Here is a 27225-nt window from a genome sequence, read left to right on the forward strand (position 1 = left end):
AAAATGACGTCTAGTAAGGTATCTACAAACATCTCCCAGTTATAACCCTTTAGAGGACACTTTGATGCCTTAAATTGAGTCAATTTGAAAAAAAGAAGAATATTACTCCTCTTGAGTAAATACAGCGAGCCCCTGAGTGCCCAGATATGTCTGAGCGGCCTGCCTTCTGTCTTCTGACCTCCAAGGCTTCCCTGCCATCCAGGGTTCTAAACATGAAAAGTAGATGACATCATTCTCTCTTCTCTACCCACAGGCATGCGTGTGTCATTCGTGGTCAAGTGATGACATCAGATGGGACCCCACTGGTTGGTGTGAATATCAGCTTCGTCAATAATCCTCTCTTTGGATACACAGTCAGCAGGCAAGATGGCAGGTAGGAGACCTTTTGTAGAGCAGGGTTAGTGAAGGTCCTGTTCTCGTGGTCTTGCCACATAGCTGCTGCTGGAATGGCAATGTGGAAAGAGAATGGGACCTGAATTCAGAGGCCTAGCTCTGCCACTCACTAGCTGTGAGACCTTGCACCTGACTCTGGCCTTAGTCCCTTTGGCTAGAAATTAAGCAATCTCTTCTCGTTTGGTTCTCAGAGTAAGCATAGGGTACCTTATACATGTTATCCTGCTCAATGGCTTATAATATAAAGCACTGTCACATGGACCACTTTCCTCAGACCAGACAACTCCAGAAATGTTCGCATTCCTGCTGTGTGCTTTCCATCTACAACTGCCTAGGTCTGTGGAAGCCACTGGGCGATGACAGAACTCTGCCCCTCGGATCCCCGCGAGAACAGTCGGTAGAAGGAAGTAAAGTTTCTTCACTCACTCTAACTCTCCATTTGCTAGAACAATTAGACAGTTCTCCTCACCTCTCTGGGCCTCAACTTCTTCACCTATGAATGGTCCTAACACTAGCATCTCACAATTTGGTTGTAAGGATGACATTCCATGATGGATGAGGAAGCGCCTTGCACACAGTAGGTGTTTAATAAATCTTAGTTTCCCTTCCCTCCTCTGGTTCATTGCCATATTGCCAGGACCTGGCACACGGTAAGGATGCAGTAAATATTAGCAGTTTATTAAAATTACAAATTATTAAATGATGAGGAGGTGATGCTTGTGGTGTAGGCCACTAGGAATATTTTGGAGAAAATGGAAAGAGAAGGAAGAAAGTGGAACAATTTAGGCTGTCGGTGGTGACAGGTCCTCGATTTTTAATAAAATCAGGTGGTGGCAGTCCATCTGGCTAAGTGTGGGCCCATAAGGTTGATTTTCACTCTGTGTTGGAAATTATGCTCCAGCCTGATTGATTTTAGCACCTCTTTAATCCAATATCAGACGTGAACATGTCCCGGCCGAGGTGATAATGAAGTAGAGGCTCATCTGTTTGTAGACATGTGTGCCTCTTAGACAGAGTGGCAAGCTTGGCATGGGGAGCCCTCTCCCCCCTCCTCTCCCTGTGAATGGGAAGGGGCCCAGCTAGAAGGGGCTGGCGGCCAGTGCCAGGAGTAATCTGGCCGGCCCAGGCCACTGTCCCCTGCCCCACACACCTTCCAGCCCAGGAAGCACGTCAGTGCAGACGTTCAGTACAGCATGGGGGAATATATCTTTCTCATGCTCTGTCTTCACTGCCTTCCAGCTTGGGGCTGCCTGCTAGATGGAAATGGCAGATGTGAGCATTCTAGGCAACAGGTATTGTGGCTACATCATTACCTGCTGTGAAACAGTCATCAAGAAGGAGCCATGGGGACTGCCCTTTTTTTGTCACGAAAGGTGTCCGTCATTCCCATGAAATGGCAAATCGTCAGTCCTTTGCCTTTGCTGTACTTGGTCAGAGTGGGTCCGTAAAACACTCCGGAGTCATGTAGGTTTGGTGGCCCTTGAGAAGAGCCCACTCCTTCGCCTCCAGGCTTTGATTCCCCCTGTGTGTACTGCCCCTGTGATTTCCGTGGCCCCTTGACAGCATGGGGAGCCTGGGAGGCAATTGTCAGCCACACTTCCTGCATCAGTTTACTAAATCACATCATAGGAGCCAGAGTTGCAGAGAGCTTGAGTTTCAAAGCGATTCTTAACCAGTGCTTTATGGGGCTTGAGTTTTCCTCCCAACTAGACAGTGCATAATGGAGGAGAGCCATTACTGACTCTCCAGGTGCCTGCAGATCCCCATTTGTTATGTATGAATCTTGCCCATTTCCTTTCAGCTTCCCTTTCTTTCACCCTCCTTATCTCTCACACCTCGGGAGAGCCCGTAAGGCCCGAGACATAGCCTGAATGTCACAGTGTATACAAGTCTGTGGACCAAGTCTAACTCAGCTCTGTATCCCTCACTTTCCAGGCAGGCACTGTGCTGCCCACTCTCGCCCAGCTCCCCGGTCCCTTTCACATACCCACCACACTGAAATACCAGACATCAAGACTTAACTAGAGCCAAAGAGATCGATAAAAAGATGGAAAATAGAAGCCATGAAGAAAAATTTGTAGAGAATAGCAGACAGAAGAAGCAGTCCAGGCTCGCTGAATTGAATGGGGGAATATGGAGCACGATGCCCTGGGAGTGGGGTTCTGGGCTTTTCCCATTCCTTATCCCATCTGTCTAATTAATAACTGCCAAGTGGTTATGATCATCATTTTACATGACGAGATTGAGGCTCAGGTGACAGAAGTCACCTATGGAGTGAATAGCAGTGCTTAGACAGGCCCTGAGCTGTTTGGGCTTCGCCTGAGATCCAGGCCTTCCTTTTGTGGTCAGACTCACATCCATATCCACAACAAGGTTTCTCTCCAGATGAACAGGCCCAGCTCTTGGCAAGATCCGGTCACACCCAGCTCTTGGCAGGGCCAGCTGCCCCTAGCCCACTCACCACCTTGAGAATATGTCTTTTCGGGTTTGTCTTCGCTTCCTCCCCACGCTCATGCTCTCGTGAAAGGAGCTCGTGAGCCGGGCCAAAGTTCTGTTTGATGGTTACAAATGTTCTGTCACAGTACAGAGGCTCTTCAGGTCTATGACAGGAAAGTCGTTCTCTGGGTATTTCCCCAAACCATGGATATTCTCTTAGAGAGCCAAAACCTAAACTCTTGGTTCAGAACAAACTCCGTCACTGTTTATTGAAGATGGCACTGTCCTACTTCTGCTACCCAAGTGTGGGCCTAGAAAGGGCTGAGTGAGGAGCAGGCAGAGTGGGTGAAAAGTTCCAGCAAAGGACAAGAGTCAGGCTCCGGAGCCTAGAATCCCGAATCTGGGGGCACCGTCTGTCAGGAACAGGATTTGGCACTAGGTCAGGGCAGTTTATCGTAAAATCCCGGGGAGAGGGAAGAGCAAGCCAGAGCAGAGAGCCCAAACCCGCATAAAGGTGAGGTCCTGTGTTAGAGTCTCTATAACCAACTGCACGGCTGAATGCTGGGTTGGTCTGTGACAACAGCCCAAGTAGGAAGGAGCCTAGGGTGTTCAGTTCAGAAGAAACTGACAGCGTCATTCATACAGTCCTTCTGTAAACTATAAGCGACAAGCGCTGGGCTAGATTCTGGAAAGAATGAGGAATCATGCACCTGGGCCAAGCAATAAACATGTGACTCCTGGGCGGTGTGTGGTGGGCCAAGAGGAGGAGGGCACGTGATGCCCTGAGAGGGAGGGAGCTAGAATTCTGACCAAGTAAGGAGTTTGCAGGAGCTCTCCAACCACAAGAACAAGATGAGGACAGGCCTTGAGAATGCATCCTCAAGTAGTGGCTAAAAGACTCTGTCCAGAGACATCACAGCCAAGAGGTGGCAGGTGGACCGGGCCACTGTTTCTAAGTCCTGAAGGACTGTCAAAGGCAGAAGGAGTCACCCCAACAGGTAGAACAAGGCCCAATGGCTAAGTAGCTATAAGAAGAGGGACCCAGGCTCAATTCCAAAAATAACAAATCCTAACAGAACTAACGGAAGATGGGACAGTCCTTCTGTGGATATAGCAAACTCCTCATCACAGGGAACCAAATGGTCCCTTGCTGGTGATTCCATAGAAGAAAAGCATCAGACTGGGAGAGGGCTGTGAACCCTCCGTGAGGGTTCTGAGGCCACTGTGAACAGTGGCCGGCTGGCCACCGGCTCTCCCGGACACCACAGAGACCTCACGGCAGCAGGGAGTCTGGGCCTCAGTCTTCAGCTTCCCTTTTGCACCTCACGCGTACTGTCAGTTGTGCCTTTTTGTAATTCCAAAGGCCTGCATTGAGTAATCTATCATAATCAGAGCCAAAATTGCCGTAGGATCATAGGATCTTAGTGACTTAAGAATAATCCCTTTGAAATTTAAGAAACAAAACAAATGAACAAAGAAAGAAAGAGGCAAACAAATTTAAAAAAAAAGAAGAGAAAAAGAAAACAGACTCTTAAATACAGAGAACAAACTGGTAGTTGCCCGGAAGGGAGGTGGGAGAGGGGATGGGTGAAATAAAGTGGGTCAAGAGTACATTTATCTCGGTGAGCTCTGAGAAACGTATAGAATTGTGAAAGCATTATATGGTATACCTGAAGTGAATATAACACTGTATTATTAATTATACTTGAATAAAAAATCCATTTGAACCTTTTCGTTTTATATATTGAGAAAATTGAGGGTCAGAGAGGCTGAGGGATGTGCTCGAGATCGCAGAGCAGTTCATGGCAGAGGCAGGACTAGGCTTAGGGCTCCTAATACCAGGGCAGGACCTGTTCCACTTCATTCTGCCGACTTCTCACTGAGCTTCAGCTCTAAGGGTCCCTAGGTACCAGAACCACCATAGCAGAAGCTCATCAGCTGTCCTGTGTCCCGGCAAATGGCTCTCCATAGCAGCGATTATTAATGTTGGTTTTGGTAAAATCTCTGTAATGAACCATTTCCCCCAAAACCAATGCTTTATGGAATCTCTGTTACTGTTTGTGGTTATAGTGAAGTCTTTAGGTTTTATGGTCTCCTCAACAAGTGCTCAGACCTTTTGGTGTAATTTTTTTCTCCTTTATATCTCTCTTTGCCCCACCCCCACCCATTATCCTCTTCCTCCTCATCTCCTGTTTCCTGCTTTTCCTGCTCCCCCCTTTTTCCCACCCCTCCCCCTCTCAAACAGCTTTGACTTGGTCACAAATGGCGGCATCTCTATCATCCTCCGGTTTGAGCGGGCACCTTTCATCACACAGGAGCACACCCTCTGGCTGCCTTGGGATCGCTTCTTTGTCATGGAAACCATCATCATGCGACATGAGGAGAATGAGATTCCCAGCTGTGACCTGAGCAACTTCGCCCGCCCCAACCCTGTCGTGTCTCCATCCCCGCTGACGTCCTTTGCCAGCTCCTGTGCAGAGAAGGGCCCCATCGTTCCAGAAATTCAGGTACCCAGCTTTCTTAGCTATATTTCTCTGTGCTTTTATTTCGCCTGTGGGGTGGAGGAGGATCTCAGAGACAGGGGAAAGGGAGATCTCATCAGCCCACCATGCAGAATCCGGCTGCCAGACCCCACAGCAGCCGTGGCGTGTGATGGTCACCCCTCTTCCGTACTCAAAACACAGGAGCACTGGAAGCTTCCTGGCACACTCAGGCATATAATAAACTCCCACTCCTTTTCCGCTCTGCCATCCAGTTCACTTCCACTCTCCTTTCCCCCCAGCCTCCAATGTCCCCCTCTATCATCATTCCTGTAGAAAATATTTATGATGATAGGTTCTACCAACAGGAGTGGGACACACAGGCATCATAATAAAGGTTCAGTGAGAAAATATACATGAGGCGCTTTAGCACAAGGTGTAGCACTCAGTAAGCGCTCAATAAATTTTCTCCAGTATTATTCTTATTTAAGATTATTTTACACACACTGCCTTCATGCCAGAGGTATGCTTTGGCTCAAATCTCTACATACAAGTGCTTTACTTAATTCTCATTAAAAGGAAGTAATTTGGAAAGATACAGTCTAATCGGATTGAAACCTAGATTCTTGGCCTAACAAAGCTGTGGAGAGCGAGATGCCTTCTGCCATCCCAGCCCAATCCCAGATGGCAGGAACAAAGGCCAAGGGAAGAGAGATGGCAGGAAGAGGTCCCAGGCTCGCTCGCTTGCCCACCAAGAGCTCTGGTCATGTGCATGCTAATAGGTTGCAGGGGCCTGTGGAGCAGGGAGCGTATACACTTTCATGTGTATGTTTCACGCCTGGCTGAGCAGTCATATCTGCGTGTGCGTGTGCGTGTGCGTGTGCGTGTGTGTGTGTGTGTGTGTGTGTGTGTGTGTCCTGCTGATGGGCTTCTGGCGCCAGCCCACAAGGACATACAGCCATTTTGAAATTCTCATTGCACCCTCAGGTTGAAAACCTCGCTCCTTTTAGAGATTCGGCGCCGGTCTCCTATCTCAACTACCAGGCTGACCTTTCTTTTGAAATGGTTGTCAGCGGAGACAGAGCTTGCTGGAGAGAAGTAATTTGTTACTCAACCCTGGTTCAGCTCCATCTAGACATTTTCCCAGGAGCAGAGACTTTGGAACAAATGAGGTTAAAGGTCCCACCCTGTTCGCAGCGCTCCCTGAGCTGGGTGTCTGCGAGCCCAGCCGGGTCACAAACCTTGCTTATTATCAGATTCATGAAACACATGAAAACAAGCTCCTGGGTTTTCCTGGCCCTATCATTGGCCAGCCTTCGCAAGCACTGGGAGATGTACACTGTAAAAGGTGTGTTGAAGATAAATATTTATGAGAGCATCAGGATGGCACTCGAACCCTGCCTGTGGTTCACCAGGGTATAGAGCCTGCTTTGTCTAGAAGCTGCAAGCTGATTTTTAGGAAGGTTGCTTTGCTTTAGGCCAGTCCCTAAAATTTTGTGTGCTCAGAACGGGGTAGGGAGAGCTCACCCCCATATGTGATATGAAATGGACAGAAAGGAAAAAGCTTTCTTTGTGAAGGCCCAGTTTCTCCCTGAACACCAGAGTAGAATAATCATTGTCCTTTTAATGGATACGTTAGCCTCAATTGATTTAATGTCCCCTTCTTAAAACGGAGCCCAGAGCATCAAGCTGATAGAAGTTCTCCGCTTTCGCCATGTGCCTGAGAACCCTGACATTGATTTAAAGGTTCCATCTTGGAAATGAGCCCATTACGTACAGGAGATAAAGTGCCACCTTCCCCACCATTCTGTTCATCTAGCACAGCATGGGGCATGGAAACTCCATGCCTCCAGTCTGACCCCTTTCTGTGGGTGAGCTGGAGGGAGGCATTGGCCACAGGCCCTTGGCAGGCCGTGCTCTCAACCCCGCATAATTGTTTGGCCAGCCTCTTATGGTCTCTGTTTATTTTCCTGAAGAGGAGAGGTATTTGAGGGTCTTATTTTAGGAAAGTTTTGAGGGAGAGACTGCCCTTGCTGAGGTGGCTGTCCGTGTTAGTCTGAAGGAAAGTCTGTCTTCATATTACCCTCAGCTCCCGGCAGCAGCAGCATCCTGTTTACTGAGTACCTGTCATAGGCTGGGCACTTTATATGTGTGACCTCACTCAATCCTCACACTACTCTGGAGAGGAGGCTGACGTTCGGCAGCTTGCACGCATTTCTCGGAGGGCATGGCTAGTGAATGAGAGGCAACATGATGATAAATATTTTACACGCATTATCTCATGTGTTCCTCTCACTAATGCAGCAGGGTGAGCATCATCATCCGCGTGGAATGGGGCAGGGGTGTACCACATGGAGCTGGTCCAGAGCCAGGCCTCCTGACTCTGGGATCCCCCCTCTTCCCTCCCGTTTCCCCTTTGCCCCTCTTCCCCTCTTCCTCCTGCTTCTCTTCACACTCTGCCTCCCCCTCTTCTTTCGTCTCTCTTTTCTAGTTCCTGCTCCTCCTCTCCCTCGTCCCCCATCTCTGCTTCCTCCTCTACCTCTTGAACACCCAGAGCACATGGGGCTTGTCAGCCCCCCTCCTCCCACGAGTGCATGACCGTCACTTGCTGTGTAATCTGTCTTCTAGGCTTTGCAGGAGGAAATCGCTATCTCTGGCTGCAAGATGAGGTTGAGCTACCTTAGCAGCCGTACCCCTGGCTACAAATCTGTCCTGAGGATCAGCCTCACCCACCCTACCATCCCCTTCAACCTCATGAAGGTGCACCTCATGGTGGCAGTGGAGGGCCGCCTCTTCAGGAAGTGGTTTGCTGCGGCCCCGGACTTGTCCTATTACTTCATCTGGGACAAGACAGATGTCTACAACCAGAAGGTGTTCGGGCTCTCGGAAGCCTTCGGTAAGCCTCTCAGCCCCAGGACTCAAGGCCATCCTCAGAGACACAGTGACGCTTGGGGACGTGGGGCTCTTTTTCCACTTGCCGTGTTTCTTCCTCCTCCCTTCCTCTTCTCAGAAATTCCTACGGCTGAGTCGGCCTTCAAGACTTTTCGGTGGCCATCCGTGACCTAAGAGAATGTACTCAAAGACCTGAATGTGGAAAAGCTGATAATTTTTTTTAAAGGGGGTAACAAAAGCAGAAGGGCCCTTGAAAAGTGCTCTGGTGGTATGTGACAGCTAAAAGAGGCTTTGTGCCACGAAGATGCAGCTATGGCCCCCTCAACCATCTGGCCTGAACTCACCCATGAGAAATGTGGGAGTCTGGAGCTCCTGGGTTTCTTCAGAGTTATTGAGGTGCAGGAGCTAAGATTCTGTCTTCATCAGGAAGGCTTGTTGGCCTTTTTACCTTATTTTCGATCAAAGAGGTTCTGTCGTGGTTGTTGTTGTTATTGTTGCTGTTGTTAAAGTTTTTATTTGTTTTTGAGAGAGAGAGAGGAAGAGAGAGAATCCTAATCAGGTTCCATGCTGTCAGCACAGAGCTCAACGCAGGGCTTGAACTCATGAACCGTGAGATCATGACCTGAGCCGAAATCAAGAGTCAGACACTTAACTGACAGAGCCACCCAGGGGCCCCCCTCCTCATTGTTTCTGTCTGTTTTTAAGATGAAGCAGAAGGTGACTGTGGCCTCACCTGGAGTCCCAGCCCCACTCAGACGTCGGGCTTCAGGGGCAGGCTGTGCTCATTCCAGCCTCCGTATATAGCAGAGTCCCAGGAAGGGTTCAGAGCTGGACTGTGAGCCGACCTAACCCCTGCGGGGCCAATCCCCCAAACACGTAGAGTATCAGCCCAGGAAATTCCTTCTCATCTTGAAACCTACTCCAATTTCGTTCCCTTATTAGATCGAGCAATGGCAGAATGAGGAAGCAGAGGAGAAATAATGTTGTAAAGAAGAAAGAGAGGAAGGGAGGGAGGGAAGGCAGGCAGTCAATAAGAGAATGTCTGTTGAACACCTGCTCTGAACAGTGTGCTTCCCTGCACGTTAATATCCCACTTAATCCTCACAACCACCCTGTGAGTCAGAAATTGTCCTCGGATTCTGCAAGAGAAAGCCGAGGCCGGGAGAGGTGAGGGGACCTCCCAAGGATGGATGAGACAGGAACAGAGCTGGACTCATCCCAGTCCCTCGCTGTAGTTTTGCATCCCACCCTACCTCACAAGGGCATGCTGGGAGTGACGATGCCATCTCTTTCTGTTCACTCTCCCTTCTGTAACTCTGTACTTCTGGGGTCCCATAAAACAAACAAACAAACAAAAAAAGCCTTGCAACCTCTTCAGGTGAAATGGGTATCCTTAGTGTCCACCAGCCAGGGACAAAGGCAGGTGTCTGCATAGTGGGACTTCAAGGGCTGAGGCTCACTTCCCTTAGGTGACCAATAGGAGGCGTAGAGGCTGCTTAAGGGACTCATGGTCACAGAGAAGATGTCCCTGTGAACATTCCCCTCCTGCCATAGATGGCTAACAACTTTTATGGCACCTAAAGAAACTTTTAAGGGACTGTCCCCTTGTTAATTCCTGTCCTGAACATGCAGTAGGATATTGACCTCTTGACGGATACTGTCAGCACAGAAAGATGCTTGAAAGAAATGGCATTCCTGTCTCTGCTGGTTCCTTTCCACAGGGCAGGTACAGGGCTTTTTACAAATCCAGTCTCAGGACGGTTGCCATGGTTAGCCTGCATCCCGGTGTCCTTCTGAGGAGGTCTGGATTTATGAAACAGAAATGAAACCAGGGGATTTTCAAGCTTTGAGACTCAAAGCAACTTCCAGTTTTCAAAGTACCCTAAGTGAGCTCTTTTTCCATGTATTCATTATAAACGACCTTGAATTTTTTTCTTTAGTAAAGTAATACCATTATCATTCATAAAAATGTGATGAACGGACAAAAATATAAATAAATTCATACATGTTTCTATAAAACAACTACTTGTTAACATTTATGTTTATTTTCTTTTCTCATTTATAGTTTGTGTATAGTTTTTTTTAAGCCTAGATAGAATACTGTATATACAACTTAGCATTATTCCATAAGCATTTTCCATGACACCCCACTATCTTCATAACCAAATTATCCGGTGGCTGCATAATATTCCTCAAGTGGGTACACTTTGAAGACGTACTTACTTATTTGTTTATGGAGCGTGAGAGCTGTGGAGGGGCAGAGGGAGAGGGAGAGAGAATCCCAACCAGACTCCACACTCAGCATGGAACCCAATGCCAGGCTCAATCTCATGACCATGAGATCATGACCTGACGCAAAATCAAAAGTCAGATACTTAACCGACTGAGCCATCCAGGGGCCCCATCTAGTGGGTACACTTTGATTTGCTTAACCTGTAACCCCTTTTAAACTTTTAGATTACTTCCAATTCGCACTATTATAAATAGTGCTGCAGTGAAGAGTTTTGTGCCTGAAGTATTTTCCATACTAAAGGATTATTTCCTGGGAATTGATTCTCCTGGGTCCTTTTTAAATTGTTTAGTACTTTTTTTTTAACTTTTCCTCATAATGCACAATTGCTCTATTAAAAAAAGCATATTAAGGCTCGGGATTTCTAAGGCACTTAGAAATATGACCTTTTCTCCTGTTCTACGAAAGACAAGCCAGAGCCTTGCGTGCATATCAAAGCCAAAGAAGAGGCTTTACTCACCTGTGCACTTTGTGCCTTGGCTCACCTGTGTGCTTTTGTTTCCTACAGTTTCCGTGGGTTATGAGTATGAATCCTGCCCAGATCTGATCCTCTGGGAAAAAAGAACGGCAGTGCTGCAGGGATATGAAATCGATGCTTCTAAGCTGGGAGGATGGAGCCTAGACAAACATCATGCCCTCAACATCCAAAGTGGTAAGTGCATTAACAGAATTCCAGGAGCCAGGCCATGGTGTGGCCCTTGTCTCGTAACCTCTGTGCCCTGCCAGATTTAAAAAAGAAAAAAAAAATGCACACTTCAAATTACATGGGCTTGTATGTGATCAGTCATCAGAAGGATTAGTCAACAGATACTCCTTGGGAGCCTGCTCTGTGCTTGTCACAACTAGGCAGTGGAGACGCAGAAATGAAAGACCTCAAGAGATGATATTCTGGTCAGAAGCAAACACTTCCCAGGCAGTCTCCAGGCTGTGCTGTGGATGGTGCCATCACACACAAAAGCACAGGACACTGGGGCATGGAGGGCAGCAACTCACTTTCCCGGTTCAGCACGGTGTCTCTTTGGAGAGAACCTCTGAACTGAGTCTCAAAAGATCCAGAGGATCAGCCCTATATATCAAGTAGGGAGAACATTCTAGGCAGAAGGCACAGTATGTGCCAAGGCACAGAAGTCTGAAAGAAGAGTAATTGGAGAGAAGGTTTCTTATGGTTTGAGCAAAGGATGAAGTGAAGGCAAGAGCTGAAGCAAAAGCCAGAGCTTGAGCAGCCAGAGCCCAGGGTCAGAAGACTGGGACTTTGAACTTTATCCAGAGGCCGATGTCAAGCCTCTGAAGGGTTTCAAGCATCCAAGTGACATGATCAGCTCTGTATTTCAGATAGCCCACCTTGACTGTGTTCCAGGATGGGACAACTAAATATGCTCCTGATGTCAGACATCTCCCACCTACTCTGGAGAGGCCCTGGATGCTGCTCAAAACCACAACATTGTGTCTCTAGTATACTTTACATGCTCTTAATATTTGCAGAGAATTTTTGAATCTATGGATTTTTTTTTTCAATCTTACTTTCCAGATTCCTGTCATTCAGTAGTAGAATATTGTAGACAGCAAAACTGAAGGCACTTTGCCATTTGGTAATGAAAGGAAGGGCAGAAGGTTTGGAAAAGTACATGCACCCAAACCCACAGCAGACCAAATATCATAAACTCGTGTGTAAGCGTGTCCAGTGGTCAGAGTCAAAAACTTTGCACTGCTACTAAAATTGCCAAATAATTTTATTTTTTTTAATTTATTTTTATTTTTTTTTAACGTTTATTTATTTTAGAGAGAGAGACAGACAGAACATGAGTGAGGGAGGGGCAGAGAGAGAGGGAGACACAGAATCCGAAACAGGCTCCAGGCTCCGAGCTATCAGCACAGAGCCCGACACGGGGCTCGAACTCACGGACCGCGAGATCATGACCTGAGCCGAAATTGGCCGCTTAACCGACTGAGCCACCCAGGTGCCCCAAACTCTTTTTTTTTTTTTAACTCATTTTTGAGAGACAGAGTGCAAGCAGGGGAGGGGCAGAGAGGGAGACACAGAATCTGAAGCAGGTTCCAGGCTCCGAGCTGTCAGCACAGAGCCCGACGCGGGGCTCGAACTCACGGACCGCGAGATCGTGACCTGCGCCGAAGTCGGACCCTTAACCGACAGAGCCACCCAGGCGCCCCTAAAATTGCCAAATAATTTTAATAAAACGATTTGAATAAAAAAAAAAGGTTTAAGGAAAAACTAACCAACTAATTGTAAATTTTATGACAGAAGAAAGATTTGTGAATAGCTGAGACAGCCTTTAAAAGAAAAAGGAAAAAAGAAGCACTGCCAGACAGTTTGGTATCCATCTTAAAAGAAACCACAGTCTCCAAAATTGTGGTGCTTGTACCCGAGCGGATAAATAGCTTCTACGGAACAGAGCATGGGGTTCAGAAACTGACCTATAAGTGGTCATCAGGAATCATTTTGGCCATGAGTGCCAGCAAAGCCAAAATAACAGAATTCCAAACAGGCAAAAAGTTTGTTTCTCCCTCGCCTGAAAGTCTGGAGGTAGATAACCCAGGGCTGGCTTGGCATACTGCAGGCTCAGGGGCTCAGGCACCTCCCCTCCCACTGCTCCAATCAGGCCTCCATCCCCAAGGTTATGGTTCACGGTGACCGCTGAAGCTCCAGCCTTCATATCCACATCCCATCCAGCAAGAAGGAGGAAAAAGGCTAAGGGCAAGCCCTTTCCATTGCAAGGACACCTCCCAACAGCTGCCCACCCCATTTCTATTTCCATGCCACTGGCTAGAACTTAGTCGCCTGACAAGTGTAGGCAGTTCCAGATAGTCACCTGGACAGCCAAACATCAGGGGTTCTGTGGCTACAGAAAAAGGACGGGGGACAGGATGGATACCTGTGGATGACTACGGTTTCTGCTACGCTCCATACACACATAGAAACTGGCACGTGACACAGGCAACATCAGATATCGGTGGAGACAGATAGTTATTTTAGAAATCGTATTGGAAAAACTGGCTCAGTGGGTGAAGAAAAGTAAAATTAAGTTCACACTACATACAAAATAAACAAGATTGATTACAGATCTAAATTTAAAAGGTAACACTTGAAAACTAGTAGAAAACACAGAAGAATATCTTTATGATCTCAGAGAAGGATTCCCTAAAACCAAAAAGCACAAGCATTAGAGTAGGAAAATGATTTGATTGGACTAGGTAAAAATGAAAGATACCTATTTAATAAATGACAGAGCTAATAGGTGACAGCCTGGGAGAAGATTCTTGTGACCATAAACCCAAAACTCATTCAGGCTTCAGTATGGAAGGAGTGAGGTCAGAGGCACAGTCCAGTTTGGAGACTGTGGCAATAATATGGGAGATAAAGGATGATCTGGGCCCAAAATAAACAGTGTGGATATGGGATGAAGGCTACAAGTCACTGAGGTCAGTCCCTTCATTTTGCTGGTGAGGAAACGGAGATCCAAGCTCTGTTAAAACAGTAGGAAAGCCAATACAACATCTGGGATCAGCCCATTAGGAGCAAAACCAGGTAAAAACCCAGGTGTCTTGAATCTACCCTGGTGAGAAGAGACTGAACTTCACTCATGCATTTCTCTAAACATTGATTGAGATCTACTCTGTGTCAGGTTCTGCGATAGGCACTGGGGATATAGAAAGGGAAATAACATGGTTTCAGTCTAAAGAGAGAAAAACACGTAAGTGTCATAAAAAATCCACGCTGCAGTAGAGATGGGGACTAGGTACAGGAGATGTGTACAGTCTATTTGAGAAGGAGTGGAGCTGAATGATTAGGGGCCTGGACTTAAGAGCACTTCTGCTACTCTCCGTGTAACCTCAGGTAAGCCACTAGCCTGTTCCCCCCTGTGCATCCAGAGGGGACAGTGATACCTATCTTACAGAGTTGTTGAGAGCGTTCAATCAGGAAGGCAGCATGGCCTGTTCAGGACACTCTGGGTTTCATGATGGGGGTGTGGCAGCCTTGGGGGGTAAGTCTTGGAAATGGTAGGCAGAGATCTTGCATTCCTTGCAAAATCGAGGCAACTCTGTGGTCAGCCGCAGAAGACAGCCGTTTCCTGCTCCATAGGTGATTCTGTTCTTCTGTCCTTGTCCCAGGCATCTTACACAAAGGGAATGGGGAGAACCAGTTTGTGTCTCAGCAGCCACCCGTCATCGGGAGCATCATGGGCAATGGGCGCCGGAGAAGCATCTCCTGCCCCAGCTGCAATGGCCTTGCCGATGGCAATAAACTCCTGGCCCCCGTGGCCCTCACGTGCGGCTCTGACGGAAGCCTCTACGTGGGAGATTTCAACTACATCCGGAGGATCTTCCCCTCTGGGAATGTCACCAACATCCTGGAGTTGAGGTATGTAAGGTGATGTCCTCCTCACACTTCCTAATACTGTCCCTTTGCTATCCCGTGGCGCCCACCTAGCATTACCCACGACACCCAGAGGAGCCTCACCTGTCAGAGTCCATCTGAGACTTTTCACTTCCCAGCTCAGGGCTAAACTGTAAGCTGGGGGCTCTGGGGAAGCAGGTGCTGCTCTCCACCGGGCACTGAAAGGAAGACCAGCCACTCGTGGGGCAGGGGGATATCTTTGATGCCCAGAAGACATAGAAGGCTGCTAACAACCAGGAATTCGACTTTTTGGAAGCCCTTGAACTTCTTTCTGTTTCCTGGCACCAAACAGATTGAAATTAGTCTCATGAGACCTCTTATAAGGACAAAGATGGCAGAATGGACAAAGCCAGCATTAGTAGGTTTGGCCCTGTTACTAAACACTCATCCGAGTTCGAGCAGTCCTCTTCAGCTGTCTGGTACTGAGATAAAGGCCCACGGGCTGAAATCTGGCGGTGCCCCTGTGCTCCTAGCATGCTGCAGGGCCAGCCGACTCCACCTTTTCTTTCTCCCCGTCCCAACCGTGAGTGATGGAGCATAGCCATACTTAGAGCTCGGGGAAGGGCCTGATGGGTTGCATTTTCTCTAGACTCCCTAAATCGGGTCTTCTTAGAACCAGAGCACTGTCACAGGGTGGGTTCTAGGGTTACAGAGAAGCTGTGGTTAGAGACAGGGTTGCCCCACACTCCCTTGCAGGAGAAATTGCCCCAAGTTCCTCAAAATTGCTTTAGGGAGTAGGATCTGCCCATGTCCTGGGCAGGAGTTCGTGTGAACAGAACAGTCCTGTGAGCTGGAAAGCCTTCTTCCAAACTGGCCAGGGAAAAGGAAACTCCCTTCTGTGAAGTCCCAACTATTTGCCCAGTATAACAGTCCTGCAAGATATTTACCACTGTTGCCCTTGACAAACAAGACCAAGGAGACTCGGGGAGTTTAAAGAATCTGCCCAAGGTCCAGCTTCTAGAGTGGCGGACCGAAGCCCACAAGTCCATCGCACAGCTCTGCATGGCCAAAGAATTGTCACCTGACCCAAAGAGGGCCACTTTGGCTTTAATGCCTTGTTAAGTTATCCCCTGGAAGTAATTGCCTGGTGAGAATGTCTCTGCAGTGCCCATGTGAAGGAAGGGAAGGCTTGCTAACTGACCACGGTCATGGCAGCCCTCAAGAGGAGAGGGTTCGTAGTCACCCACACACACAGAGACAAATGAAGCAGGAGGTCTTTGGCCATGACAAGAATCAGAAGCCTGAATTCTGTGGACTCATAGGAAGTGGGATACCAGGCTTTGTGAGAACCACCAATGGAATATTCTCTGCCTTTCTTCTCTCTTTTATGAGTTTCACTGCCACAGACATCTGTCAGGGAACGAGGAACCCGTAAGCCTGTCTGCTCCAGTCAGCTGCTCACATTGTCTTTCCACCTCCTGTAGGGTAATGGGAAGAGCCACAGCCTAGGGGTCAGCCCACCTTGGCAGAGAAGCTGTCCAGCTGTGGGCAAGACATCTACCCGCTCTGGGCCTCCATTTTCACATCTTCAAATAAGACGCCCCATTTTCCCTGCCTCCCACCTTTGAGGGGAGATCGTGGAAGACAAATAAGTAGGGAAGGGAGGAGTAAATGAAATTTGGAAAGAAAAATACACGTATCAGTATGTTGTCAATCTTAATGTATTTTCTTCCCGGCCTGTCCCCCTGTTCCCCCCCGCCCCCTGCCCTTCTAATTATGGTATGTCTCCAGTTCTGTATTCTGTCATGAGGAGGATCATGGTGGGCTACGCAAGTTTTGAATACCCTCTGTAGGGCAGCGTGCACAGCAACAGAGGCACAGCAGTGAACATGCGTGTCTCGGGGAGCGTGTCTCTGTACGGGGCGGGGAGGGGGGAGGGAAGCCGCTGCTGCAGCCCCTGTCTTAGCTCTGGTGAGAGCAGCCACGTGTGTCAGGCTCATCCCCTTCCCCGAAGTCAGCAGTAGTGGTGCAGGTGAAGCCATGCCTCTTCTGTGATATGTAGCTGCTTGTAAGTGAGCTCACTGACAAGTAATATCCAATATAAAATAAATCAGTGTCATAGCTGCTAAGTCTTTATTTATTATAGTATTGTACAGTACCATTGCTGTCAAGTTCTCAGGCTGCTAATAATGCTTCTAACCCCGCTGCTAACACCTCATTCTTTCTTCTATTCCCTGCTCTCCTGTCTTCTGTCAGAAATAAAGATTTCAGACATAGGTAAGCCAACCAGTGGAGAATTTCCTGTCTCTCCTCTGCCTTGTTGCATGTTGTGTGGTAAGCTGCACGTGTCAAATTCAGATGGCTCACTAGCAAATGGATCCTGTGTGATTGGAACTGATTGGAGGTAATCAGTTACAATGAGAGGAAGTCATTAATAATGGTGGGGGTGGGAGGCAAGAGCCCGAACTCCTCTAATCTCTAGCAAAGTGTAGCAGTTATTTGGGTAATCTGTGGACATGACAGACTGAAATAATAGGGGAAACAATTTTAACCTTGGCCTAGTAATTTGAACACCAATCCGTTTATCCTTGGAGTGAATGAGGACAACCTCCTAACTGTGTTTAATGGCTTTCATAGTCACAATGGGACGTCTTGAGAACATCTCGATCAGGTGAAGAACTTGGACAAAGACAGGTTTCAGATTTGCACTTCTGTGGGCATTGCAGGTGCCTTGGCTTTGGTGGCTAGGGTGCTAGGTGACCCCACCAGAAAGTTTGCCAGCAAGGGAAGAGTGGGGAGGAATGTTTAGGCCATATGAACCACCCAGATAGGTGGTTCATCAAATAGGAGCTTTATCACAGAGGGGATTTGTCGTGTAGGCTCACAGTGAGGCTCAGCAGGCAGAAGGGAGCCACCTCATCAGAGACACCAAGAGAAATGTCTGCCCATCAGCACCACTGCCTTTGGGGCACTCTTCTGACTCCTGGGGAACAGTCACTTCAGAGTCCCCTGCCTAACACACATCTGGGTGACTTGAAAAAGCCATGGGCAAATGGAGCTGGGGCGGCTACCAAGGTAGCTTTCAGTTACCCACACATGGCTCATACCGAAGTGGCGCGTGGGCTGGGTGCTGAGTGGGAATAAAAGAAAATCTTAGGCTGGCGGAAAGAGGCAGACCCCAAATCCAATAATGATCATATCCGTATCTATGTAATTAGATATGGTATTAATGTAACAATCGTATGTATTATTTTAAGATAATAATAACATGGACAGAGCATTTAGCGTGAGGCAGAAAGAAGGTTCATGGATTTACATGGGCTATAGCAGTTCATCCCCAAAGCACCCTGTGAAGTAGGTGCTCATGGCACATCTAATCTACAGATGAGAAAACTGAAACCCGCCCCCTCCCCGCCCGCCCATTGTCTGACCTTGAAAAAAAAAAATCACCTCATCTTTCTGAGCTTTACTTTTTGACTTGAGGTCAACAAAATCTCTCTTGGAAGCCGTTTTAAGGGTTACAGAGGATACTTGTAAAGTATCTAGCATTGTGCCAGGCACAGAGGGGAGCTCCAGACATGGATGCTATTATTATTGCTAGTATTATTATTATTATTATTATTATTATTATTATTACTATTATCATCATCATCATCATCATAACAATTAGATGATGATGATGATGTCAACTTTCCCAAAAAGGAATTCAGTCCTCTTACAACCAAAGATACGTGTCTTAAAGTAAATTAAATAGAAGTTGGTAACAAAAGGAAAAAAGAGGAAACACATATGTGTGATTGTATGTCAGATTAGACCCTGGACTTCCTGGCAGCCAGAGCAAACAGGGAAACATAACTATTCTCATGGTTTGCATTCTCAGAAATGGGAAAATGTGCTCACTTCTCAGAGGGGAGAATACTTTTTCCTGACACGGAAATCTGAAAGAATTTTTAGTGAGCTTTGTATGGCTGATACTGAACTATATACATCGATACATACCTTCAGGTTCAGTTTTAGAGAAAACCTAGAAGTACATTTCATACGAAGATCTTGGGTGAAAATCTAGCATTTCACGTTGAGACCTTCAGTGAGTGGCGGTAACTGCCTGGGATGCAGCGGGGTTACAGGGGACCGAGCTGGGAAGAATTAGTAGGTCAGGGTTCTTGTCCAGCTTTGTTGTGCACTTGTGTGGCTTTGGGTTGGGCATCCCGCTTTTCTGGCTTCCAGTCTCATCATCTGTGAACTGTGAGAGCTGTGGTTTTGGTGCCTGATGTTTAGTGATCTTTTGATACATCCATGGCATGATTTCAAAGCCAGTTTCCTGCCCTCCCTCAATTCATCGTTTTCTCAGGTGCCAAAAACGATTTCTAAAGTAAAACCAAGTGGAAGGAAAAAGGGAATTTGTTTCTGCCTTCTCTAGTTTCTTAAAGAAAATCTGGAATGGAAACACCTAAGTCTGAGCTCTGATTTTAACTGGCACCTGGATATTGGTAAATCCCTTCCCCTCTCTAGGCCTTGGTGTCCCCATTCATAAATGTCAGAAGTGGATTAAAAATTCTAAAATTTTATCCTCTCTGTCCATGAGCATTTACTGTCTCAGCTGTTCCCAGGAATGGTAGCCTGCACACATGCTCCCCAGGGCAGCCTTGCATGCCTCTGGCTGTTCAGCCTCCATACCAGCCCACCGCGCAGGGACCCCTAATCCTTTGGGCATCTTCTTCTGTGGACCCTTTCAGGGAACGAGGATCCTCATTTCCTCCTGGATCTCTTCCCCAGGGTGATGGAGGATGCTTGATGCCCTTTTCAGGGGCACATTTGAACTCAGGTCTTCATCAGTCTCCATCAACGTATTAAGTTAACTCCAACAGAAAGCCCTAACTTCCCCCAGGAAGTAGGTTGGGCAGGACAATATTAAGTCTGACATACTTGGCTTTTCCATTAGGCAGTAACATAAATACTCTGAAGGTTTCTCCAGGTGACCAGCTGCCATTTATTGGGCATTTTTATTTCTTTTTTAAAATTTTTATTTAATCTTTATTTTTGAAAGAGAGAGGGGGCAGAGGAACAAATAGAGAGGGAGACACAGAATCCAAAGCAGGCTCCAGGCTCCGAGCTGTCAGCACAGAGCCCGATGCAGGGCTCGAACTCACTGTGTGATCATGACCTGAGCCGAAGTCAGAGCTTAACCAACTGAGCCACCCGGGCGCCCCTGGGCATTTTTATTTCTTAATGGAACTGGCACTATGCTCAGAAATTTATATTCTTTATACAATTTTGTCCTCAGAGTAGCCCTTTAACGTAGTTGTGCTTATCCCCATTTCTTAGATGAAGAAACTAAGGCTCAGAGTAATGAAGTGATTTGCCCAAGGTCACCTACTAAGTGGGTGGTAGAACTAGTATTTGAACCTCTGTCTTTGTGGCTCTCCCCCTGGTTCTAAAAGCCAGTAAATCAAGTTCTATTGAATAAATCAAAATCTATTTCCCCTGTATGCTCCCAGCAAATGGGGTCAGAGGATGCTAGTTACTCTGAGACAAAGGGAGAATTCTCACTAAGAAGTAGGGAATAGACTGCCTCTAGTCCCTGGACTCCCAGCTCCTATCAGGAAGGTCCCACACCATCCAGAAAGAGGACAGTGTGAGGCTTGATTTCAGTTCATGAATGTCCGGAATGGTACTCTTATAGCATCCAAGTGTGTACGTAGCTTCCAGAAGTGCCAAGCTCACGTTTGTGGAAGTAGAAAAGAATGTGGGTCCCACAGTGGACTCAGGAAACAGAGCTGTGACTCTTTTCTGTGCCCGGCCCAGCTCAAGATACCAGGAATCAGAACTGACTCAGACATGGTCCCTGCTGCAGAGCTGATCCCCGGGCTTTCAGCTGTAGGCCACCTTCCATGGTTTTGAGAGTATTCAAAGGCCTTGCTGCTCGAAGCAAGCAGACAGACCACACTGGTATCCTCTGAGAACTTATTAGAAACATATGCTCTCAGGCCACACCCCAGAACTGCCGAACTGGAATCTGCATTTTAATACAATCTCCAGGTAATTCATCTGCATATTAAAATTTGAAGAGCATGCCTCTAAGGCCTCAGTTTCCAAATCTGGCTGTGCCTCAGAGTCGCCTGGAGAGATCTTAAAGGGACAGATGCCCAGGCTCTTCAGATATTGTGGATGAGGTTTTTCTTTCTTAGGCTTTCCTGGTGAATGTGCTGTGTAACCATGTTTGAGAACCATCACTGTAAGATCCATAGCATTATTATTTCCCCTGTATGCTCCCAGCAAGATGGATAGCCATTCATTCACCGGTGCATAAATTTGTGGGCTTTTCTGGAGCACTTACTCTGCACCAGCCCAGGGCCAAGCAGCAGGGACTCGAAGCTGGTCCCTGCCCTTGAAGACTTCGAGATGTCATTGAGGAGACAGACAACTAAGCAGAACAGTGTCTTAAGGTCCTACAGGTAGGAAAAGTATATTTGCTAGGGGTCTGGTGACACGACGAAGCAAGTGGCCAGTTCTCCAGGGGAGGTCTGGGGTCTGGGGGTCTGGGGATCCAGGAATGGCATTTCAGATGAAATGATGCTGGAACTGGATCTCAGGACATGGACGTGATCAGATGCTCCCCAGTGAGTAAGGACAATGGTGCTTCCTAGGCTTGGAGAGGCAGTGTGGGGAAATAGGAAGAACACAGCCTTTAGGTCAAGAAGATTGGAGTCAGAAACCCATCCTGCCACCTAGCAGTCTCTAGCTCTGGTCAAGGCACTTCACCTCTGGTGGTCTTAGTTTTCTGAAATACTAAAAAAAAAAAAAAAAAAAGCACCTGCCTTACATGGCAGTTGTGAGGAACGTCAGGCTGTGCGTGCAGAGCACAAGGATGGTGTCTGGGACGGAACACACACCCAGAGGTGGTAGCGGATGCCTTCGTACCAGTGACAGTCATCTCTCCAAGCTGTGTTCCACCAAACGGTGGCCCTGCCCCCGATGGGGGCCCAGGTGCTGCTCCCTGTGCAGGTGGCATGAGGAAGGAGGGCGCTGAAGACTGTCCAAGTGCTCTTCCAACCAGAAAGGGCTGTTGAGATGTATAATTTCATTTGATCCTGATGACAAGCCTGTGAGCAACGCAGAGCAGGGACTTAATCATTTGACAGCCGAGGGACCTACAGTTTGAGCGATTTAGGGGACTTGCTCCAGTGAGAACCCACATCTTCTAAATTCAAAGCTAGCGTTCTTTCCCCTACACTAACCCGACTGCCAGACCTCAAATATGTCCTTGAGCACAGAAGATGGGCCGCGGCTCTTACAGACTCCCTGGGACAATCCTGCTGGTGCCACCTTCTTCTGGAATTCACTGAGCTGAGAAACTGTACATGAGTGGCACTTCTCTGGGTCACTGCAAGAAGACATGAGCCAGAAACTCAGGGGGCTAATCTAAGTGGACAGGGCCCCCACCACATTCCCGCAGGGACACATTTGCTGCCAAGGTAGATAGCACCGGTTTATCATGAGTGATGCACAAAGAAATGAAATGATTCCCTGTCCCCCCACCCCTCCCCGCTCACCGCCCCACCTCGCAGCTGTCATCAGGGAAGCAGAGAGATCCGGGCTGCCCCACATTGCAGACTGGGATCTAAGGTCACTGCATTTTATTTAGCCAGAATCAGTGTCATCTGGGAAGATCAAATCTGTGCTGCATTAAGAGGGTTAGTCACAAGGGACATTTCAACATAAACAGCACATCTATCCTGTTATCCATTTCCCTCAAAAGAGAAGGAAAAGAAACACCCAAGTAATTTGAGTGAAAATGGTATTTAAATAAACTCAAAATGGAGATACCATCCATTTAAAGCAAGTGACAGCTATGCCCTAGAAGGCATCAAGTTGAACATTAGAAATACAAAAATGAATAAAATCCCATCTCTTCCCTTCAAGGACTGACTGTCAGATCTGGGAGACAGCCACATAAATAAATACCACGGCATTATGTGAAGTGTCCTGTAACCCAGTTATGAGCAGATATGAATCTCCACACACACGGGTTAGGGAAGGTTTTGCCAGAAAAGGTGCCACTGAGCTGATACCTGAAGAATGAGCAGGAGTTTAGCAGTCTGGAAAGGGAAGGGGACAGGACACTGCACAGAATGGGAACAGCAGTTATAGGGAGGTGCGGAGGTGTGTGTGTGGGACCAGATGTCCCTGATGGACTGCAGGGCGTACCGGGGGATACGAGGCAGCTGCAGAGAGTGTTGCTAGGCTGGGGAGTCTGAAATCAGCCTATAAAACATGGGGCGCCCTGGAAGAGAGGGAACTGGGGTGATGTGACAATGTCTGGGTTACAACAAGGAAGAATGGCCTGGAAAGGACCCAGGCTGCAGTCGGAGAGACCTGCCTTTTATTTGAAAAGGATGATGTGATGGGACAACCATGTTAGAGCTAGAGAGGAAGGACCGTTGGAGAAAATCACGTGACCTTAGTCTAATTCAGGGAGAGAAAACCAACAGGGAAATCTTAGGTCTGGGAACCTGGCCTTGTTAAGAAGCAGCCAGTCCCCAAGATAACACCCAAAGCAAGGGATGGTTATGATGACAGACAGTTGGGGCCAGATTAAAACCTTTAGGGACCTTGACACTGAAACGATTATGATGCCCCAGTCTTCATATGTAATTCAAAAAACACCAATCTGTAAAATAAAATTTTGTTTTTCCAAAGAACCCAAAACCTACATGCCCGATGAAACATAAAACAGCTTCCTTCTAGGCTCTTCCGATTGTCTTACTTGCATCTTGAAGGATTGACAGCGCGCCTACTTTGCTGGTGCTGTAGACCCTGCTCAGTCTGCCCTCTGAATCCCCAGCACGGTTTACATCCCACCATCCAGTGGAAATGGCCTGTGCCGGGCCATCCAACCTGAACAGAGGGAGATTCCCTTGAATTGGAAGACATTCTGGAGACTTGGAAGGGGATACCAGTATTAAGATGCAGTTTGAGGCTAGCCATGCACAGGAACTGAAAATTGGTTTCCAGGATTCCAGCTCCAATTTGGCCTAGACCTGGAGTAACGAGGCCATGCACAGGAACTGAAAATTAATTTCCAGGAGTTAAGATTCCAGCTCCAATGCAGCCTAGACCTGGAATAACAAGGCCATGCACAGGAACTGAAAATTAGTTTCCAGGAGTTAAGATTCCAGCTCCAAATTTGGCCTAGACCTGAAAGAAATTATAAAGCTGTACCATGTGATAGGAAAATTCAGGCTTAATAAGGAATACCTAGTCTGTCTTCCTCTCCAGCTGCAAAACCAGACATAATGACTAGGAATTAAAAGAACAGTCACAATTATTGAGTATCTGTCATGTGCCATGCACTATGCTAAATATCTTTCACATACGATTTTATATAATTTTCTCAGTATACCGACAAGGTGGCTGTTAATACCCCATTTTGCAGAGGAAGAAAACTTAAGGCCCAGAAGGCCAGGTAACTTGCCCAGGTTTCAGAACCTGGAAACGACAGAGCCAGACGTGAAACCCAGACCGATCTGATTCCTAAGCTTGTGCCTCTTTCCTGCCATGTGCCAAGGGGTAGCACCTTGTCTCTGCAACCCTCCAGACAACCGTGGTCTGCCTTTGCTTTCCTCTGTTGGCACAGCCTTGTCATGATGACTGATTTCCAGATATGGAACTATCATCAGAGCTACTCTCTTGGTTTATTTATTTTTCCTTGGGTGTTGCTGCAAATTATAAACTAATCCTGCAATTCATTACATCTGACTGCAGAAGGGAGACTGCTGGGCCCCTGATAAGTATAACATGAGGACTGACAGAAGACTATATTGCCACCAACTGGGAGTCAGATCTGGCCAGGGACTTATCAGTCAGTCCTGAGGAGGCAGTAGGGCTGCTATAAAAACTTGCAGGAGAAGATCTTGTGTTTTAAACTCTTGAGGTGTTTTTTTCAAGTCAGGCCCTCTCTTGTTTCTGGCTTGGATTTACAAGCCACCTGTGGTAAGCCTCATTGATAATCCTTTTAAGAAAACATGTATTAAGTAACTAATATGGACATAGCTCTGGCTGGACATCACAGTCATTGGCAAGAGCTTTTTGTATTATTCGTTAGGTAAGAGGGATAGCTAAGCCAACCACTGGGGTCAGAAAAATTAGGGAACAATCACCCAAAAGGGGGACACCATCGCCATATGACTTTTTGCATGAAGTCTAGTTGTACATCTCTGGTTAGCTGATAGGAAGAAAGAAAGTACTCACCAGCTGGTGTGTCCTTATTTTCCAGTCACAGCCCAGCGCACAAATACTACTTGACCACAGACCCCATGAGCGGGGCTGTTTTCCTCTCGGACACCAACAGCCGGAGGGTCTTTAAGATCAAGTCCACCGTGGTGGTGAAGGACCTTGTCAAGAACTCCGAGGTGGTCGCAGGAACAGGTGACCAGTGCCTCCCTTTTGATGACACTCGCTGTGGGGATGGTGGCAAGGCCACCGAAGCCACACTGACCAACCCCAGGGGTGAGTAAGGCCTTGCTTTTTAAGTACAAGCAGTAATGTTGATTGAGGTCCCAATAGTTAACTTCCCAGGAGTTGTGAGTCTAATACCACAGTCAGGCTTAGAATTGGAAAAAATTGTAAATTCACACCCTTTGATAGCAAAATTCAGGTTTAATGCCCACTCCATTTTTCAAAAGAAATACATGTTTATCGTTGTGAAAACATTTTGGAAAATACCAAGATGTCTGTAGAGAAAAGTTAAAATTGTCATGATTCCACCTGCCCAGAGATATTCCCAGGTAACATTTCCTGCCTTTCCTTCTAGTCTTTTTTCCACATGTTTGCATGCATGTGTTTGTGTGCTCACCAAAAACAAAATGAGGCCACATTAAACAAACTGTTTTGGTAACCTACTTTTTTTCCCCTAGATGGTATATCACGAACATTTCCCCATGTTACCCATCTTCTTTGTACTCATTTTTATGGCTATATAGTATTCCATAGAATGGCCATCTCATCACTTATCAGCCCCCTACTGTTGGACATTTATGCTCTCTCTCATGTTACTGTTTTATAAGAACATTGCAGTGTATCATCTTTGTAGATGTTCACATGCTGTAAGACGGGTTAGCTGTAAGTTTCAATTTTGAGTCCTTCAAAAAGACCTCTTAATACCCACAATCACAATTTTTCACTCACTTGTTCAGCAAGTATTTACTGAGTGTGCAGTATGCTGTGGTTGCATAGATAATTTTAATGCAGCAGAATAAATAAGACTTGAGCGTGAATCACTGATGTGGGAGAGAGGAAGAAGTGCTCCTTGGCAAGCCAGGAAACAGAACTGTGCAAGGGACTTAAATAAAAGCCGAGAGAGGCCCCTTGTGCCTAGAAGACAGGGAAGGCTTTTTGGAGGAGAAGCCATCATTGTCGACATTCATCAGCAAAGCATCCATTGTGTGCTGGCCATAAAGCTGGGTGACCTATAGTGTCTAAGCCTCAGCATCCCCCTCAATAAAATTGGGATAATAGTACCTTCGGTGTCCACCTCCTAGGTTTATTCTGAGGGTCGTAATAAATATATTTCATATGCTATACCACAAAAATGTCCTATGTAATTGTATTAGCAAATTTAGCAATAAATTAGCAAATAAATTAGCAAATTTAGCCAGGTTTCAGGCCTCTCCTAGACCCAGATGTACCCCTAGTGAGTGAATTAATATCTGTGAAAAGTGGTTGGTAAAATGCAGCTGGTACATGCACTTTTAAGTCAAAGCATTATTGTCTAGTGAAATCAGGCAGTTCTGTATTCAAATTCAGACATTGCCACCTAATAGCTGTGTGAGTTTAGGTGAGTTGCTTAACCTCTCTGAGCCACATTTTCCTCACCTATGAAATAGAGATATACTGTACAGTTGCAGTACAGATTAAATATTATCAAGAATGAAAATGCTTGGTTCATTGGTTCCAGATACTTGATAAACATTCTCATAGTGACTCCTATTATAGTTGTTGTATTACATTACCTTATGTTATCACACCACATCATATATTATATTATACAACCTCTATTAGATACCTAATTGGTCAGGTAGTAACTGTGGGGGAAGTATTGTGACATCCATGGTCCTAACTATGATGTCCTCCTAATTATGATTTCCTAACAATGAGCAAGTAGCCTGCAGCAGGAAGAACAGGCTTACACTTAGGGATCCTGCATTATGATTCGGTCCTACTGTTCCCTGCCCTCTGACCTCCTCCTTTGGGCCTCACTTTTCCCATTGGTAAATCAGCGGATTGGGCTAAATGACCCCCCCCCCGCCCCGCCCTGACACCACGTGCAGTTGCAACATTCTATTCTCTTCAAATTAAAAGCTTTTTTTGAAAATGTTATT

General features: G+C 46.9%; 1 protein-coding gene across 14 annotated transcripts in view; it reads left to right on the forward strand.

Moving 5' to 3' along the window:
* Positions 1–27225, forward strand: part of TENM4 (teneurin transmembrane protein 4) — a 2920333-nt gene that overhangs the window by 2845036 nt on the left and 48072 nt on the right. For 11 of the 14 annotated variants that reach the window (XM_058690343.1, XM_058690336.1, XM_058690342.1 and 8 more), the window contains 7 exons: positions 254–373; positions 5075–5336; positions 7938–8205; positions 11000–11143; positions 14620–14869; positions 17102–17122; positions 25122–25354. In XM_058690343.1, the coding sequence (XP_058546326.1) occupies positions 254–373; positions 5075–5336; positions 7938–8205; positions 11000–11143; positions 14620–14869; positions 17102–17122; positions 25122–25354 (1298 nt within the window). The remainder of the gene's footprint in view (positions 1–253; positions 374–5074; positions 5337–7937; positions 8206–10999; positions 11144–14619; positions 14870–17101; positions 17123–25121; positions 25355–27225) is intronic. The other 3 variants (XM_058690348.1, XM_058690338.1, XM_058690340.1) reach the window with 1 other exon arrangement.

This window comes from Neofelis nebulosa, chromosome 10 (genome assembly GCF_028018385.1).
Source record: "Neofelis nebulosa isolate mNeoNeb1 chromosome 10, mNeoNeb1.pri, whole genome shotgun sequence".
In the NCBI taxonomy this organism is placed as follows: Eukaryota; Metazoa; Chordata; class Mammalia; order Carnivora; family Felidae; genus Neofelis; species Neofelis nebulosa.